Raw genomic sequence first — 20,121 nt, 5'->3', positions numbered from 1 at the left:
AATTCTTGTAATTGCTGTAACTTTTTTGCAACTAGAGTGCAGTTATCAGCGTTTCTTGACGAATTGAACTTCTGGGATGAACTTTGTACGTGTTTTTGCCCTGAGTCTTTTTTTGTTGAACAGACCCAATCCAATATCTAATGCCCAATCCTCTCTCCTGCAGTTTACTGTCGACTATAATGGAGAGCACTGCCATGAATAGGAGAATAGCTGAATAGAGCTGTTGAATAGAAGAGGCGCTAAGACACATCCCTACCTAATTCCTGTAATTGTTGGGAAGGGATCGCTCAGTGATCCATGATGGTGACACTCTTGACTTGTTGTTGTTATGGAGGCTTTTACACACTGTAAGAAATTTGTAATTATCTCATTTGAAATTAAAATAAGTTCATTAGACACAATTTCCCTTTGTACAAATGTGCCCCGTTTGTCCACTAGAGGGTATCAAATTTTAAAAAAATAAACAGATTTTTAAAATATCTTTTTAAGATATTTGTTTGTAAGTGCTTTAACATTTTTTGACTTTCACAAAAAATCAAGAAAAAATACGGGTGAAAACTACCCCTACGTAAATTTTAGTATAAATATTTTCCAATTCGAGCGACGACCGATTTTTGTTTCGTAAAAGGTCCCTCTAGTATTTACTACATTTTTTGTCCCTTGTAAAAAACGCCATGTCATAGTTTTTGAGAAAACATTTTTTGGAGAATTACTACTAAATTAACTACATATGTAACTACAGTATTTAATAATAGTAATAAATTGACTTTATTTGTTTAAATAGGCAAACAAATAAATAAATAGATCAATAATAAATGTTATAAATAAATCAAAGAATCCAAAAAAGCTTTGATATTGTCGCGACCTAGCTGGGGGTTGTTTGCTAGGGTCGCTATACCAGGTTCTCTCTCTCAATCAAAACAACCATTGAATAAAATATTCATTTATTTAATATAAAGTTCACAGTATAATACAATTTTGGGGAGTGCCAAGACTTAACAGTTTACTTAACTAAGTACTTACAGGAACATCTTCAGTCTGCGCTGTCTTCTACTAACGGACTGATAACGCGAATTACTGACCGTATAATACGACTCACATCGATGGACTAACTAACTCCCCTGTCCTCAGCACACCATTTTATATTTTTCCGCTCGTCCCAATTATCGGCGGGTACGTGCTCAAAAATCTCCTTTGTATATTTCCAGCACCGATATTTAGTACGAGCTAGCCCTGAAACATCACGCTTACATCGACCTGATTTTAATTGTTTAATTAATAATGTTTATTATAAGAACATATTCAGGTCGACGTATACGCGAACGATTCCCTTGAATCTACATCAAATTGGTTTACTAGAATTATATTTTACATGATTTTTCCCAATTTGATGTAAACCCAAGTTGGCCTATATTTAAGTCTTGACATATCCCCCGGGCTTGGAGAGCTGGTCCCCAGCGATAAAAAAAAATCATGTGCTATTAAGCTTAATTAAGATTTTCTTGCGACTCATCGAAATCAAAAAAAAAATATATATATATTTTCATCATTTACTCTTTAATCCCGTACAAACAAAAGGTCCTACACGATACCACCCGTACTGAAAATATGTCTCCTGGCATCCTGGTGCGTTGCGTCCGTTTCAACAATACCATAAGCTTCAAGCTTTAACCCTAGCTCATATCAGTTAAGTAATGCACACGCCAGCACTGCCTTTGCCTTTGTTTGACTGGTTGCCTTCTTATTCATTGTATACTTCTGTTCGTCCGTGCGCTTGGTTTCAATGTCAAACGGGCGACGGCCTTTTGAAATTGCTGGGATCAGCGGAATACTGGACAACTATTTTTTTCTTTTCTTCGTTAGTGTACTGTTTTCATTCGAGCCAAACAAAATTTACTTGTTAATATTTCTTGGTTTTCTGGCTTCTCTGCGGTATTATGGGTTCAGTGGCTTGTTACTTCAACCAACCAAATTAGTTTTTTCTCCAGGCTGGTTATTGCTTCCATATCCGTATCCAAAAATTCCATACATCTCCAATCCATTAGAATTCGAGGCAAAAAGGCGAGCGGCGTGTTTAACATTTGCTCAACTGAACAGAGCTTGTGATGCTGGAAAGTTTCATCTCACTGGTGTGGTTGGTACGTGTTTCCAGACAGCAACTCATTTCTTCCTTCGACTTCTTAGTGTTGATTGTGGTATCGGCAGGTGTGATACAAAATTCATGAGAAATTAAAGAGTAAGTACTATATTTTATTCCTATCTTTAATATCTATTTGGCTTTTCTTTATTCCGTCTACTACATTACATGTCCTTTATCTCCCTAAGTGGTGAAAGATTGTTTGGGAAAAGTCGCGTGGCTTCTAATAACATGTTTTGTCAACATGGAAACATATACAATAAACAGTCTACAAAACAGAACAACATACATACATATTGACAAAACTATCGCAGTTTATTTTTCTTTTTTATTACTAACATAAATTATAAATAATATTTGTTTCTGACTCGGGAAAAAAAATAATCAAATTCAACTGGTACCTCTAAAACAATCACGGCATTTTAAAAAAAATAATGGGCATCCTAGGCCAAAATAGTCACGTGACGTTGATACTAGGAATAAAAATAACAACAAATCAACTAACAAAATATCATCCGAGCAGTTCTTTAAGACCAGCATAGCTACACAATCTTTCCCCAGGAGCTGTAAATGTAGTAGGTTTGAGTATACTTTACCTCAGCTTACCTTGAAAGTATTTTTTTTCCTTCTTTTTTCTTATCCTTATTTTTGCTCAATGTTAGGAAATAAATGTCACCTAAAAATACTCAAAAATAAATTAGTTTCTGCCAGTCTAAGATAAGTCTAAGAAATAAGTCTTACAACTAAAAGTCAAAAAAATAAATACTAAGTTAATTAAATAGTCTTTATCAGGTCCTTTATACAATCATGCGTTTCTTGATTCTAATTTCAACTCTAAATATGACTCATAAGCATCGAGTCCAGGGAGGGTGGCTAGGGTGGATAATGATATCCTTCGCCATCTTGGCGTTTGGCCTTTTGGTCATCATATCCAGTGTCCTAGTTGTGCAAGAAATGACTTGCTGGGGTCTAAATTCATTACGAGTTTCTTCTCTTGGAACGTTTGTTTTACGATCAAAATAGTCAAACTGTCGGTTCCAACAAGGGTTGTCTAATAGACGTATACTTTTGCTTCTTATATGCGTAACTTCTTGTGTCGGAGGTATATCTTTATCTTCCACATTGTTAAAACAAAACATTGGTACACTTGAGGAGTTGCATTTCTCTTCTTCGAGAAAGAAAGGATTCCATTTTTCTATTTCATCTTCCTCGACATTGCCAGGGAGGGTATTCCACTCATCCTCAGCCGGCATAACTTCACTTGCAACAGGGAGGGCATCATCTTCCTCTACCTGTGCGAACTCTATTGCTACAGGGAGGGTATCATTCACTTCCTCTGCCTGTGCGTATCCCATTGCCACGGGGAGGGCATCACAATATTCCTCTATCCGTGCACTTTCTAAATTGAGGGAATCCAAATCGTCCTCTTCCAAAATATTCACACTATTCTCCTCTATCTCATGCTCCTCTGACACAATAAATATACCATGCATATCAGCTGTTTGTCTCTCAAACAGGGGTGGGTTTTGTTCAAAAATCCTGCTCTGGTAGTCCTCAACTAAGGGTGGGTTTTGTTCGAAACTCTTTGTCCGGTTATCTTCAATCAACTTTTGTTGTCTTCTCTCATAATTCGTATTAAAATTATATTCGTCTGTATTGTTATACCTATAGCTAGCATTAACTGTTTTATACTGATTATTATAGCTAATATTCATGCCATAGCATTTTTTATTCTCATGTCCTGATTTGCCTCTTACATTATCAATATCTTCAACCCTATGATTATTTTTTTTAAAAAGGCCGTGATCGTCTAGTGGTTCGGACCCTACTACATTACCAGAAAAGTATCTGATGTGGATTACGAAATCCAGAAAGGACCGTCAAAAAGCGCCAAAAAGGATATAGTACACGTCAGTAGAATATTGCCATATTATGACCCTTGGACCCCTGAAGCTACCCCTAGTGAAGAGTGAATATACAAAATTCGTAAAGACACTCACGCGTAAACCAAGAGACTCATTTTTTAGTGAAATCAAAAGACAATAATTAACACAAAATTCGTAAAGACACACGTGTAAATTGATAGACACTTACTCTTAGTGAAATCAAAAGATAATAATTAGTGAATAGTGCGCGAATAGACTTTAAATGACAATTCGCAATAATTGGAAATCCCGTCGTGAGCGACACATGTAAATAGGTAAATTAAAACAGAACCAACATCAGGTCACAGCGAAACTGAACAAATATGAATAATGGCCCACATCGTAAAATATATACTTTATAGAAAATCTAGAGATTTATATTTTATAGAAAATTAAACGACAATTAAACTATTAAGTATGGAAATATAATTATTTTTTAAACTACGTTAGTTTTCATAACATTAAGATATATTTATTTTGTTAAGGCAAGCAAAAACATTAAATATCAATTAGTGAAGCATAAATGTTATTAATTAAATGTTTTAAATAACAATGATATTTTTAAAACAAAACTGTAAATTGTTTTATAGTAAACAGACAATTGTAAACATTCTGAAGAAATATTTGCAATTAACTATTATTATACAAATCTTAGGTTCCTTTACTTAACTTCCGTACTGGTTGAAGGATTTACGGGAGGATACAGTGTCGAGGTGAGTGCAGGGGCTTATTGGAAACCCCTGCCTGAAACAAAAATGTATGAAGCATCAATTCCCCTAACATACCAAACCGAATGGTCAGAAAACGAAAATTTTGAAATACCAGCTATGGTAAAAAATGATTGCAGCAATAGCGCAACTGAAAATAAAGAGTGCATGATGTCTCGGCAACTCACAGAACTTTCCAGTGCATTCACAAAGGAAATTAGGTTATTGAATGAGAACTGGAGCGCCGGGACAATGCGTTATAAGAACGAGAGAACTCTTAGACAAAAAAGGGCATTAGATTTTATTGGTTCTGGACTGTCATGGTGCTGCGGAGTGGCAACTATGGAAAAATTAACCATGGTCGAAAAAGACGAGGGAAATATAGTGCATAAACTGGAAAAAAGATATCCGAAGGACTATCAGAAAACATAAGAGCCGTCACCGAACATTCTGAAAACTTCAAAGAATACCAGGATTCAGTAGCACAGACCTTCAAAGAAACTGAGAATACAATCAAAAATATCGAATCCTATATTAGTCGGGTACGGGAGAAGCTCGTAAGGTCCGAAAACCAGCAGGAAACATCAATAATAAATTTATTCCTCAACCAATACCCGGCGCCTCCACCATATGTCGCGACCTAGCTGGGGGTTGTTTGCTAGGGTCGCTATACCAGGTTCTCTCTCTCAATCAAAACAACCATTGAATAAAATATTCATTTATTTAATATAAAGTTCACAGTATAATACAATTTTGGGGAGTGCCAAGACTTAACAGTTTACTTAACTAAGTACTTACAGGAACATCTTCAGTCTGCGCTGTCTTCTACTAACGGACTGATAACGCGAATTACTGACTGTATAATACGACTCACATCGATGGACTAACTAACTACCCCTGTCCTCAGCACACCATTTTATATTTTTCCGCTCGTCCCAATTATCGGCGGGTACGTGCTCAAAAATCTCCTTTGTATATTTCCAGCACCGATATTTAGTACGAGCTAGCCCTGAAACATCACGCTTACATCGACCTGATTTTAATTGTTTAATTAATAATGTTTATTATAAGAACATATTCAGGTCGACGTATACGCGAACGATTCCCTTGAATCTACATCAAATTGGTTTACTAGAATTATATTTTACATGATTTTTCCCAATTTTATGTAAACCCAAGTTGGCCTATATTTAAGTCTTGACAATATAAATCAACCCAAAATGCCAAAAACCTCTTTTTTACGCTTCCTGCATCTTAGAAAAAAATTGTTAAACCCCACGAGTGTCGTGTCTCGAATACTTTTAACATCGGTAAACAAGTCGAGATAACTCGCCGGAGCACAAGGCTATTTGTAAAGTTACACGCCGCAAAGCGCGCACGAACTTTCCACGTCACGACAGGTCAGCTCAGGTGAGTCCATGGTAATTTATTATGTCTGACGTAAAATCTTTGCGGACGGAAAGAAGGGAGTTTCAGTCATATGACGAAAGTCAAAAATGATGTTTGGTGAAATAGTGATTCTTCAACTTTTTTTTAATTTTGCAAGTGTAAAATGTAAACCTAGTATACAAGATGCCATTGAAATGGTGTAAAAAAATCAGGGGGTGATAGTACCCCTAAAAATAGTCAAACAAGTTCTTATAAGTATAGGGCGGAAAATGCATATTAATGGAGTTAGGGGCACTGAAAGGGTGAATTTAAAAAACAGTTGTTTTGAAATTGTAGGCTTAAAAAACGAGATAAAATTTCGAGAAAAAAGCGTTGCCATAAATTTTGTGGGTCATTTTCTTGAAAACTACATACTTTTTCCTACAAAAAAGGTACTCTTGTTGCACATCGCCCAGAGCGATGGGTTTCGAGAAAATTGAAGGCAAAGAGTTTGCTCTGATGGGTTGCTAACTGGTTAATCAACATAAACTTATGAAAACTATGGCTGTTCACAAGTAACCAGTAGTTATTAGATTAGTTAAATTGAAAAATCAAAATTTCATGATTTTTAAAACATCTTATTGCTTTAAAAAACTAAATAATCCACTAGATTTTTACTTCTGGATCCACTTTGAAAGCTTTGGTTAACTCAGTGCCGATTAATACTGAAGAGCAACTACGGCAACGCATTATTGACTGTTCCAATCAAATTCGGACAACACCAAGGATATTCCACAGGGTACGTAGATCTTGGAGAAGAAAAGCAGATGTCCGCATTGAAATGAATGGTGGTCACTTTAAACATTTACTATGAATGAATTAATGAATGCATTATTTTAATAAGGAATTTTGGTAATTGGTTTATTTCGTTTTTAAAGTAATAAGATGTTTAAAAAAAAACGAAATTTTGATTTTCCAATTAATTATTTAATAACTACTTGGTTACTTTTGAACCGCCGCGCCATAACTTTCATAAGTTTATGTTGAGTTAGCAACCCATCATAGCAAACTTTTACCTTCAATTTTCTCGAAAACCATCACTCTGGGCGATGTGCAACAAGAGTATCTTTTTGTAGGAAAAAGTATGTAGTTTTCAAAAAATGAACCCACGTTGCAAAAAAAATAACCTCAAAAAAGTTCACAAAACAACCCCCTACCATTGCAAAAACTACCCTTTTCGCTTTCCCGAATAATTTTTCAGTATCACCATTTGGTTTAGGGTCAAAATTTATGGCTGAGCATTTTTTTTGGAAATTTTATCTCGTTTTTTAAGCATACAATTTCAAAACAACCGTTTTTTAAATTCACCTTTTCAGAGCCACTAACTCCCTTAATATGCATTTTCCGCCCTATTCTTATAGGAACTTTTTTAAATATTTTTAGAAGAACTATCACCCCCCCCCCAATTTTTTTACACCATTTCAATGACACCCTGTATTTAAGTGCGGTATTTTCAGTTATATATCGCTTGTCTAACTATAACTTATCTAACAAATAACTATCTAAAAGATAAATAATCTAGAGCCTGCTATCTACTGGACATAACATTTGGGTATTTTCATACAAAATTATATTTATACATACATCGTACCGAGGGGTGTCTCACTGTTGGAATTACTTTTATATTTTCTGGACAGTCGCTGGCAATCGTTGGTGTCAGTCTTACGGCAGTCGACTATAATTATATGGCAGACGTAGGCAGTCTTCTTCGCAGTCACTGGCTTCCGCTTATCAGTAAAATGATATTTTGGCAGTACATGTACATATTTCCAAATGATACACCCCTTCATAAAAACAATAGAATTCAACTAAAATTTACACTCTGTATAATATATTTTTTAAGCTCTTTGGGTTTTAAGAAAATTGTATTCAGGTAGTAATTGTTAATTTAAAGTTTGATTTGTCCTAATGTTCCTTTAATTCTTAAGAATTTTTGGTTTGGTTAGTCGAATTTGATTTACATGTTGAAAGCCACTGACAAACTTGTTTCCGTTTAAATTCTATAATGTGCTATTTTATATAAATATATTTTTGTTTTGAGGCTTCTCTTTCAGTGGAAAGATTCTTATTAGTATTTTTCAAGAAATTATCCAAATCCTAGTAATTGTGGAAATTAAAAATAAGACATCAGAAGTTCAGTACCTATAATAGTTTTTTAATCAATAATAAAGTAAAAAGAAATTTATCTAGGCTTTTGAAAAAAGTTAAGTTGTATGTCTTCTTTTAAAAGTTTGAAATACGCGGAGGGCAATGATCGACGCAACTGTATGCAAAATATGCCATAATAACCTAACTGAATAAATCCTGACGGCAGCGCTTACATTTGAAAATATAAAATACTCAAATCGAATCATCCATTTTTCAGAATGCAGCACACGACTTCCTAAACTCGGAAAATATGACTGTATGACCTGCAGAAAATCCACAGAAATATCGAGAAGCAGCATTTTTATCCTGCGAAAATTGCTGTATTGATGGCGGTTATTCCACAGACGGGCGACGAGTATTGGATCTGTATTTTCCGATATTACCGATTTCTCTGGACGTTTTCAAATCTGTATCAAATAGTTTACATCAATTTTACAAAAATATTTTGTTTATTAAAGTTATATAAGGGTACGTAATCGTATTAATATAAAAGTTTAAGTTAATTTAGAATTTTTTTTAAACGTGACAAGAGTATTAATTTTTGAGACGTGATATGAATAAAATATAAAAAAGTCATTTTAACGCCTAGGCATAAAAGTAAAGCACTTATACGCCTAAGCACAAAAGTACAAAAAACGATTTAATTATTAAATTGAGAGAAAGTGTCAAAATCAACGAGTATAACCATACAGTTTCTTGATATTTACACGATATATTTACTCACAAGGTGTTACTTTTAAATATTTATATATTACTCGTATTTGCAACGTTTGAAATTGTTTAACAAATTATTTGTGAAGTTTGAAATAAATAAAGCCCCATACTCACACTTCGCTCCTTCCTCGCCTTACTTCCTCGCGTTCCTTCGTCCCTTCGATTCCTTCCTTCGTCCATTCGATGCTTGGACATTAGTCAGTTATGCAACAACACACCACAAAAATTTTTTAATATAGCAGCTACATGTTTAATATCTAGTAATCTCTAAAATTTTTAAAAAATCCGAGAGGCGCATAATTTTTATTTTATAAAACTGCAATTCCTTGTCGTGTCAAAAATAAAAATTGAATTTTAATAATATATTTTTTTTTAATAAATCCGAATATTTCAGTATCATGTACAAGGTATATCAGTATGAATGTACAAGGCGAGTCAACAATAAAGTAAAGTTAATTATGTAATTTATATCGAAACCATGAAATATGACATACTAATTAAACGTTAATGATGTCAATCCCCATTTCTTCAGATATTTTTGTAAAGGCACCATGCACATTATTTCTATTTTTTTATTTTTGTCGCTACGATTACATAAATATGGACATGCATTTTTTCACAAATATGAAGACAATATTGTTTTTTTTTTTCTTCCATTTTGTAGACTATTGTGTGTGAAATATTTTTATTTCGACTGACGATTGCTAGATGTACAGGATGTCCCATTTGTGTGTGTTTTATGGGGTTTCTGGTTTATGAGTAGAGATATAAAGATGCTGTTTTCACATCATTGTTCTACTTATTATGAAACTAAATATGCGATATAAGAAATAAGAAATAACTTTGAACTAAGAAGGCTAGGATAAATATGTATTTATCCTAGCCTTCTTAGTTCAAAGTTATTTCTTATTTATTTCTTTTACTTTTTATTTTTTAATTAGTAGAAATTTTTGCATTTTTCGATAACCTTTGTATCTCGATTATCTTATAACGTATCGAAAAGGTGAAAAGGGTCAGTGATGGGCGGTGGGTAAGTACCTAATTTGTAGATAAATAAAATCTGGGTATATATGTATATACCTGTAGATTTAGATGAACATCCTAATTCTAATAAAAGGAGTTTCCGACGACCGCATAGTAAATACCCGGTATAATACCGGGAATAGAAATATACCAATATATAATATCTACAATATATATAAGAAATATTGTAGATATACCCGTATTCCTGACATTACTGGTATTATATCGGGTATTTAATATGCGGTCGTTGGAAATACCTTTTATAAAATTAGACTGTTCATTTAAATGTACAGGTATATACCGGATACCCTGATTTTTTGTTTTGTTCTACCTATTGAGTACTTACCCACCGCCGTGTCATCTTGTTTTTCAGGTAGAATGGCAGTGACGAAAGTGGTTGTTCGTTGGGAGCTATCTATTTCGAAAAATGACTCAACCTTATGTTCTTTTTTAAACAGGACACTCGATATATTATTTTTTATTTTATTTGCCTTGTTATGAGCTTTCGAAAATTGTAATATACTCTATATTTATTTATTTAGGTACTGCTAAACTGCTAAACGGCTCTTATTTTATTTAACTTAATTTTACCAGATAATTTTGCTTTGCATCGTGATACTTTGATAAACTGCACGGAAACTGAACTTGTGCTGCTTTTAAATAACATGCCAATAACCAATATTTTACGTCGAATAAATTAGTTGATTGTTTTGATTACCTAATTTAAACCGGCCGACTATGTAATAATGTTAAATAATGCATTTTTACCCCGTTTATGAAAATAAGTATTTTAGAAAGCTCGTAACAAGGAAAATAAAATAATATACAAAATATCGTATTTAAAAAAACATATAAGTTTTAGTCATATTAAAAAAAGACAGATTCCAACGAAGAAATAGTTACGTCACTGCATTCTACGTGAAAAACTGTACGGGAGACCGTTTTCACCTTTTCGATAAGTTATGATACAAAGGGGATCGAAAAATGCAATAATTTCAGATTCGCCCTGTATTTTAGGAAGTAAGAGAGCTAGGACATATCTGTATGTAGCATCTTTAGTTTCATAAAAAAGTAACAGCGTAATGTGAAAACCGCATCTTTGTATTTCGACTCATAAACGAGAAACCCTGCAAAACACATGAAAATGGGACACCCTGTACAGACGTACTGCCAAATCAAGAAATCAACTACGAATGAAATCCAAGATCGATTTATATATTTTATATATTTTAATATTTTTTTGTGTTCGTGATAATTCCTTTGCTACTTCCTCCAAAAACCGACAATTACGTGGAAGGAGCGTTTCGAGGAAGTAAACGGACGAAGTAGCGTTTTGACGAAGGAGGAAGGAACACACAGTCGCATAAAATCGACATTTTCCCATAGTAAATATATGATTTTTGGACGAAGGGACGCGAGGAAGGAACGAAGTGAAGTAGCGAAGTGTGAGTATGGGGCTTAACATGTTCTTTTCGGAGTAAAAGTGACTTTTTGTCGCTGCGTGTTGTAACAATATAAAACGTATAGCCTCGCCACAAATAGTATATTGTTTTATTATGAGTAAAAATGATTTTTTTTTGTGGCGAGGCTGTACGTATGACATTACAGGCTAAGTACAAAAAGCCATTTTTACTCCGAATAGAACATGCTATTTTTTTTAACGTCACAAATAACTTTTTAAACAATTTCAACTTTGCAAATAATATAAAAGGATCTAAATGTAAAACCTTGTAAGTACTCTAAATAGAGGAACTATGGTTACACTCGTTGAATTTGACATTTTATGTCAGTTGAATTACATATTTTCGTACTTTTGTGCTTAGGCGCAAACGTACTTTACTTTTATGCCTAGGCGTTAAAATTACTTATTTATATTGTCATATCACATCGCAAAAATTAATACTTTTGAGACGTTTAAAGGAAAGCCATTTTCACTCCTAATAAAGCAATATACAATTTTTTATTTCGACGAAAGGTCATACCTCGATTTTTTTTTGTGGGCTGGCTAAATTTTTATAAAACTAACGAACCAATGGCAGATAATGATGAATTATGACATAAATGTAAATGAAGTTGGCGAATATCCAAGCAGTATAACATTAAAAGTGTTTCTAAGTCTGGAATTATTCGAAGAAGCGTCTTAACAAAAACAAGACTGAAAACATCGAAATAAGAGAGCGAATGCGGTGAGTCATATATCGGAGAGATGAAACGTTTTCTAAATGTACGACTTAATGAGAATACAAAACACACACAGATAGGTAAAATAATAAGGTAAGGTATGACAGATGATGTGCGGTCCAAGCAGAACAACATAAAGTGGTTGAAAACTCGGATTATCTCAAAGAAGCTTATTAGAAAAGGTACAGATTTAAAGAATCCCGCTTTTTATCAAACAACATTAACATCTTTAGCAAACCAAGTGTAGAAATTTCTACAATCTACTAAAAACTTATAAATACTAATAATTGCATCTGCATCAAAAGAGCCATGAGAACCTGCCTAACAGTAGCAATGGCGGTCACTATAGACATAACACCACTGCACGTTTTCATTGGTGGATATTATGCCCATGCGACAATTGACAGAATGGTAATTGACGGTAATAGTACTGGGAGCATTGTCAACTCAGGAGCCCTGAAAAGGAAAATTCCGCAAAAATTTCACACCAAGAATGTACAACTTTGAGAAAAACTCACTATAGTATTGAACAACAAAACGAATCGGAATAGAAACATTTTTGCTCAGCAGTTAAAAGAACACAACATAATTGATGTTTCCAAAACAAAAGCAGGAACAGGGATAGGAGTATTTTGGTCGAAAATGATACTCTGAACCAATGAGCAACTACCCCAGCATTTTTCAGATAGAAATCTACGCTATCGAAAGATGTGTACATATTATCTTAGACAGGAAATATCGGAAACATGAAATTGCCATCTTATCCGATAGTCGAGCAGCTTTAAAAGCGATCAACTCAGTAACCATCAATTGGAAGTTGGTCAAGGAATGCCTAAAGAAGATGAACAAATTGGCAAAGAAAATAAAGTTCTCCTACTCTGGGTGCCAGCTCACTAAGGTATAGAAGGCAATAAAAAGGCAAACGATCTAGATAGAAAAGGAGCGAGCACTCTTAAAGCGGATCTCAAGAACGTCGAAGACTCCATCAGCAACCTGGAATAGGAATCCTTTAACGGTCTAAGACACTCGAAGAAATTTTTCAAAGATTTTCCTTGATTTAAGTAACACTCTTCGGATTTCGGACACTCTTCGGACTAGGTCTATAAGAGGACACTGTCTCCTCAACGAACACCTCAGTAGATTGAAGCTAATAAATACGGCAAATGCAGATTCTATGGAGAAAATGAGGAAACACCAGAACACCTCATCACTGGGTGCCCCGAGACGACAATCATTCGTGCTATGACGTTTGGTACTACTGATATTTCAGATGGAGAACTAATCTCTGTAAAACCGTCTCAGATACTGGCTATTGTCAAAGCCCTGAGACTTTATGATGAGTTATCACAAACTTAAGAAAGGGGGACACAATATATCTGTAAACTTTGTAGCAGTATTGTCAACTGTTTCAAACATTGTTGATCGCTCCGTATAATCAACCACATTAATAATAAGATCACACGTAGAAATTAAAAAATGCGGTATTACAGAACGCTATGCATATTTCATTCAAAGTAGGTCTAAGTATCCTATAATGTTCATATTTTTTAATTATACGCTTATTGTTATCAACATCCAAAGTAAATAACCCAAGGTTATAAAATATGGCCTAGCATGATCTGGAGTCGTTAATATATATAATTTAAGCCATGGAAAGAACATTCTTTGTAAAGGCGGAACGTAAAAATAATTCTTTGTATACACAAGCCAAGCCACGCTTTTGTATTAGGGGAAGGATGAGCAAAAAATATTGCATGCAGTGCATGATTAAGCATTTCTTTGTTATAATGTTACAGTTGTGCCGAGTGGTTTTTTTTTGGTAATTTTTTTCTGTAGATTTACGGCCAAAATACTACGTATATTGTAAATAAAGATGATTTACAGAGATAATTTATTAAACAAGTGGTTTACGAGATTTACAGAATTTTTCATATCATCATAATTATTTATGGGTTTACTTAATTTTGTATTTTATTTATTAATTCATTTCTTAAAAAAATTGGTTAACCAATTATTTATTTTGTGTATGTTTTAAGAAGAATTATAATGAATCAAAGTTATTCATGTGAATCTTTGTTATTTTTATTATTTTATCTATTAACAACGCTGTATAGAATTCTAACGAAAACCAGCTTGTTGCTGCCATTCTATTGGTTATAAAAAATTGCCTAACCATCCAAAACTCCTTAATATTTCAGGATGTATATTTCCTTCTGTGGTAATAAGCAAAAAACAAAAAGAAAAAGCTTATTTAAAATCTCTAAATATAACTATTCAGAAAGCACTTTAGTTTTTAGCAGATATATTTATTATAACCCTTGACGTTCCGTAGAATTAACATTACAATAAGTCACACTTCAAATTTTAAATTACAATTACAAAATATCAATTACCAAGGGAGGTAAAACCAAAAAGATTAAATTTTCTGTATTTATTTTTGATTACTTTTAGTTTTTACTTATGATATGTTTATTTATGTTACGTGGTGTTCTAAAGGAAAGAAATAAAATCAAAGAAGCGATAATCATATATTACTAACTTGTATATTATATAGTGTCTCATTTATTTTTCGTTTAGACGCTATTAGTTTTTTCATTAAAATTTTTGCTGAAAAAAAATCCTGTGTCTCATGAATGCTCACAAATATTAGATTGCGAAAATTGCCTTTCTGAAAAACCAATGTTCTTTAATTTGAAATGGTCTAGATGATCCACCAATATAAAATTTTTATATTGGTGAACCAATGCCAAGTTATACTCCAAAATATTTAAAAAAAGAAAGACAACATATAACGAAATTTCCGTTCCAAGTGAAGTTGATGTTTCTACGAAGTCATTTGTTTTATCAGTAGAATAGCTATCCCGGTAATATCGTACCACATAACAGTGAAGTGAAGTGGGAGTTTTTTTGGCAATTTCTGACAAAGATGTGTGATTGAGACCAATCGATTTGACCTTTATCATATGATCTCTATATTTTATCGTTGTTTTGAATAAACAATAGTTAAACAATGAGTTAGTATTAAAACTAAAAGAATTTCGGACATCCATTGTCTTTGTTTATTTTGCACAACGTTTCCGTCCGAAGTATCACTGACCGTTATCAAGTGTGAACTAATTTAGATCCTAATAATTAATGGTCTAAGCATGAAATTCTAATACCTGCATTGGAACGTTTTGTGAGTTTTATGATTATCATATTGTTGAAATTTCCATTCTTGGATTGCTAAAAATCTTATTATTGTTAGAAGTGGATACAATCTCTTTAAATTTGCGCTGTTTCCAATGTTTTTTTTGTGGACAACCCGGGTTTCCGATCATTTCATGTTGTGTTGTTTGGACCACACATGATCTGCAATGCCTGACTTCATTGTTTCACCTCTTTGCGTATGTTTTTATGTTCGTCCAATCGTACATGTAGAGGACGTTTTGTCTCTCCAATACGAGTATACGACTCATCACACTCGCAAGGTACCTGGTACATGCACTCTTTTTCTTGGTTTGATTGATTGTTTTTGTTAGGACACTTATTAGAGTAGTCCTAGACTTTCACATATGGAATCGTCAAGAGAGAGAGAGAGAGAGAGAGAGAGCATCTTCCTCAGGCTGGCGCACCAATAGAAGACAATGGAAGTCCGAAATTCTTTTAGTTTTAATCTATATTTTATTTTACATTTCCTTCGAAGTATATCCTAGACAAAAGGAAAAAAATACTTTTAAATAATTAATATCATAATATAAATCAAATTTATAAAAAATACATAATTAAAAACCTGACATTATAGACATATACTTCTCTAAATGAAACTCACCTTTTTTTTTTCTCCTAGAATCCGAAAATCAATTATATAGGGTGTTCCAATACAAAAAAAACACAACTTTGATGTGAAATTTTTTTGGGGCACACCCTGTAAAACTCTCTATATTTTTAAAAAATAGTCTAAGTCCATTTACATATGCTAACAAAATTTCATTTCAATACAAGCTGTTGTTCTCCTTGCCACCCTGTATATTTTTACGTAAATTTTTCCGATGTTTTAGTAGTAATCATGTTATTCGGGACGGATACGATTCCGACAAATTAGGGATTATTAAAATCGGTCCAGCCGTTCTTTAGTTATAAATGTATTGTAATTTCAAAGTGTATACATATTCTAACCCGCTTTGTTTTTTGTCTAATTATATTTTACCACCTTTACAAAAATTATTTTATTTCCAGGTCATCCGCCGCCATCCCTAACGTGGTGGCACAACAACACCGTCCTCGACGAAGTGGTGGACTCGAACCGCGGTGCCCACACCACCGTCAATCAGCTGCTAATCAAGTCGGTGAGCAGGAATCTCAGGGGTGGCCGGCTGGAATGCCGGGCTTCCTCCTCGGAGATCGCCGGCAACGTCGTCAGGGAAGTGCCAATTACGGTGTTCCGTAAGTGTCTTTAAAAGTAATCCCTGATGGGGTTAGGCGTTTATTTGCATAAGGACTGTTTAGAGCGGAAAGTAGTGTTATCTGGGACGTGAAGTCCTTCTCTTTATTTTGTCCTTCTTAATCCATGGTATTTCTCTTGCTTTAAATCGGCTTTAGTAGATATGTGTAAAATCACATAAATGGGTGAGTCTTATATGAGTGCAAATATTTTAAAAATAGTATATTTCGACCTCAGAAATATGATTATGAGTTTTTTTTCGCGATAAAGAATTTTGAAAATTTGGAATTTTTGGAAATGTTTTTAGTTCTTATTTAAATACATAATATCTTAATAATATGGCAAAATAGGCAGTAGAATAAATTTACAAATAAGAAAACCCAGAAAAGATCCAGTGTGTGTGTATCCGGTTTTTACAGCGTCCTTCGTCGCCCTCCGGTCTCCATGGGCCACCTCCGTCTATTGTCGCAATCTCCTGGTAGTACTCCTGGTAAGTTCCTTTCTGACATGGCTCTGCCGATTCCTTGATTCCAGGAAAGTATAGGTCGGCTTCGTTTACGTCTGTCTGTAGCTGTCCACTATCTGTAGATGGCCGTACCACTGCAGTTGTTTTTCTGGTATATGTTGTACAATGTTACCTCTACCTTCATTTTTCCACGTATTCTCTCGTTCCCAATTTTGTCTTAATGGGAGATTCGGGTTGATCTTCACCAGATCATTTTTTTTTCTATGATCCGAGAGTCTCTAGACCAAAGCACCGAGTTTAGCGCTCCTAACACCTTTGTGTCTTTATTAATCCGTTCTTCGATTTCCTTTTCGCATCTCCATTTGCTTGAGATTTTTACCCCTAAATACATAGATTCTTCGCAGGCTTCAATTTTCCTATTGTTATTTAATATCAGGTCTTCCAACTCGCCACCAACACACATGTATCTTGTCTTCTTGATGTTTAGCTCCAGTCCCTATTTTTCGTATGCTTTTATCAGTTTTCTAGTCACGTATTCTATGTTTTCTTCGTCTTGGGCCATTGCTATAATGCAGAGTATACAGAGAAAGGTTGTCATTAATAAGGGTATTTCCATCTGAGAACGCTTCTGATACGTAGATTTAAATAAAGTTGAGGACATGTAATAACCCTGTTTTAGACCTTTTGATGTTGGGAATAATTCAGATGGAGTTAGGACTATATATTTTAATTCTTGTGGAACAATTGCAGGAAAGTTGCTGTACCGTTTTAGACCGTTGGAGGACACCCATTCCAAGTTACGGATGGAGTCTTCCAGATTCTTCAGTTCCGCTTTCAGTTGATTCCCGTTTGGAAAACAGAACGGTTCTGGTCCAGTTAGTGGAGTGTTCGCTCCTTTTCTAGCTAGATCATTTGCTTTTTCATTGCCTTCAATCCCTTGGTGAGCAGGCACCCCGAGTAGGAGGAATTTTATTTTCTTTGTCTAATTTGTTAAGCTTCTCTAGGCATTCTTTGATCAACTTCGAATTGATGGTTACTGAGTTGATCGCATTTAGTGCTGCTTGACTATCGGATAAAATGGCTATTTCCTGTTTTCGATAGTTCCTATCTAAGATAAATTGTACGCATCTTTCGATAGCGCAAATTTCTGCCTGAAGGATACTGGAGTAGGTGCCCATTGGTTCGGAATATTTAGTTTTCGGCCCAAATACTCCTATCCCTGTTCCTGCTTTGGTTTTGGAAGCATCAGTATACCACGTGATGGTATGGTCTTTTATATGCTGAGTAAGCGTTTCTTTCTTCCAATCCTTTTTATTACTCAATACTACAGTGAAGTGTTTCTCAAACTTGTAAATTCTTGGTATGTCATCCACTGGGAGTTGGAGAAGTGGAATTCTCTTTTTGGGGGTGTTCCAAGCCCCTGACCTGAAAATTCTCCCAGTACTGTTTCCGTCAATGACCATTCTAATCATTGTCGCATTGGCATAGCTACCGACGACAATGTGCAGTGGTGTTAGGTCTAGAATGACCTCCATTGCTGCTGTTGGACATGTTCTCATGGCACCTGTGATGCAGATACATGCCAGTCTCATGGGTCTTACTATCATGGGTCTTACTATCATGGTATACATCCAGCGCAAATTTTAGGGGCGCAGCCCCACCTATTTCCCGCCAGTCTTCTGCATATCATGAGAGCCTCTGTGGCTTTGCTGGTAATATTCTTAATATGCCTGTTCCAGAGAAGTTTACTATCCAGGGCTATTCCCAGATATTTCACTTCCTGTGATGGCAGTATTTCCTTTCCATCTAGATGGATTCTTTTCAAGTTTTTCAAACTTCGCTTTCTGGTGAATGGCACTACCGCGGTTTTATCTGAGTTGATACTCAGCCCGACAGTCCTGCACCATCTCTCAGCGATGCAGAGTCCTCTTTGGATAATATCACACAGGGTGCCTTCATGTTTCCCCCGTGCAATGATGACTATGTCATCTGCATACCCTATGCAGTGTATTCCCGCTAGAGTTAATTCTTCCAGTTCATCCACTACCAAGCTCCATAGTAGGGGGGAGGTCACTCCACCTTGTGGAGTTCCTTGCGTTGTTTTAACAATTACAATTTTGGTACCTATCTCAGCCTCTACTGTTCGTGTTGGGAGCATTTCCCAAAACCAGCGAATTATCGTACTGTTCACCCCTCTTGTTTCAAGAGATCGCTTGACTACCTTGTGAGGTATATTGTCAAACGCCCCTGCAATGTCCAAGAAGGCACAAAGTGCTGTTTCTTTGCTATCCAGGCTTGCCTGTATTAGCTCAGTTAACTGGTACAGAGCAGTTTCTGTGGATCTGCCCGCTCTATATGCATGCTGACTATCGTGCAGTGGTTTAACCTGTAGATGATTTACTCTAATATGATTGTCCACTACTTTCTCCATCGTTTTTAATATGAACGATGTGAGACTAATAGGCCTAAATGATTTTGGGTTAGCCCAGTCAGTTTTGCCTTTTTTGGGTATGAAGATGACTTTCGCTCTTCTCCAGATGATTGGTATATATCCCATCGCTAAGCTGCTTCTTGTAATGTTTAATAGATGGAGTGTAGCTATTTCCTCACCTTTCTTTAGAAGGGCAGGAAAAATCCCATCTATTCCTGCTGTTTTAGGATGTTCCTTAATGACATGCTAATACCGTATGATCGAATAAAAACGGCGTCAACGATGGCTATGAAGTGAAGATCGCTGTCATTTTATATGTAAAATTATATGGCAAATATCATTGATCGTCATTTCATAGCCATCGCTGACGCCGTTTTTATTCGATTATACGGTATTTAAGGAGGTGATTCTTAGACCTATTCTAAGAAAAAAAACTTCATATGAATATATGTCCTAAACATCTTAACTTTTCAGATACAGGGTGGTAAAATTTTCATTTTTTTTTAATATCTCTAATGTTATATTTGAGACATATCTT

General features: G+C 34.8%; 1 protein-coding gene across 1 annotated transcript in view; it reads left to right on the top strand.

Moving 5' to 3' along the window:
* Positions 1-20,121, top strand: part of LOC115874192 (hemicentin-1) — a 418,393-nt gene that overhangs the window by 171,782 nt on the left and 226,490 nt on the right. The window contains exon 5 of the mRNA XM_030889291.1: positions 16,482-16,688. Coding sequence (XP_030745151.1) covers positions 16,482-16,688 — 207 coding nt within the window. The remainder of the gene's footprint in view (positions 1-16,481; positions 16,689-20,121) is intronic.

The sequence above is a fragment of the Sitophilus oryzae genome, unplaced genomic scaffold, assembly GCF_002938485.1.
Source record: "Sitophilus oryzae breed Bouriz unplaced genomic scaffold, Soryzae_2.0 scaffold_1241_pilon_pilon, whole genome shotgun sequence".
NCBI lineage: Eukaryota > Metazoa > Arthropoda > Insecta > Coleoptera > Curculionidae > Sitophilus > Sitophilus oryzae.
This window is presented reverse-complemented; position numbering and strand designations above follow the sequence as displayed.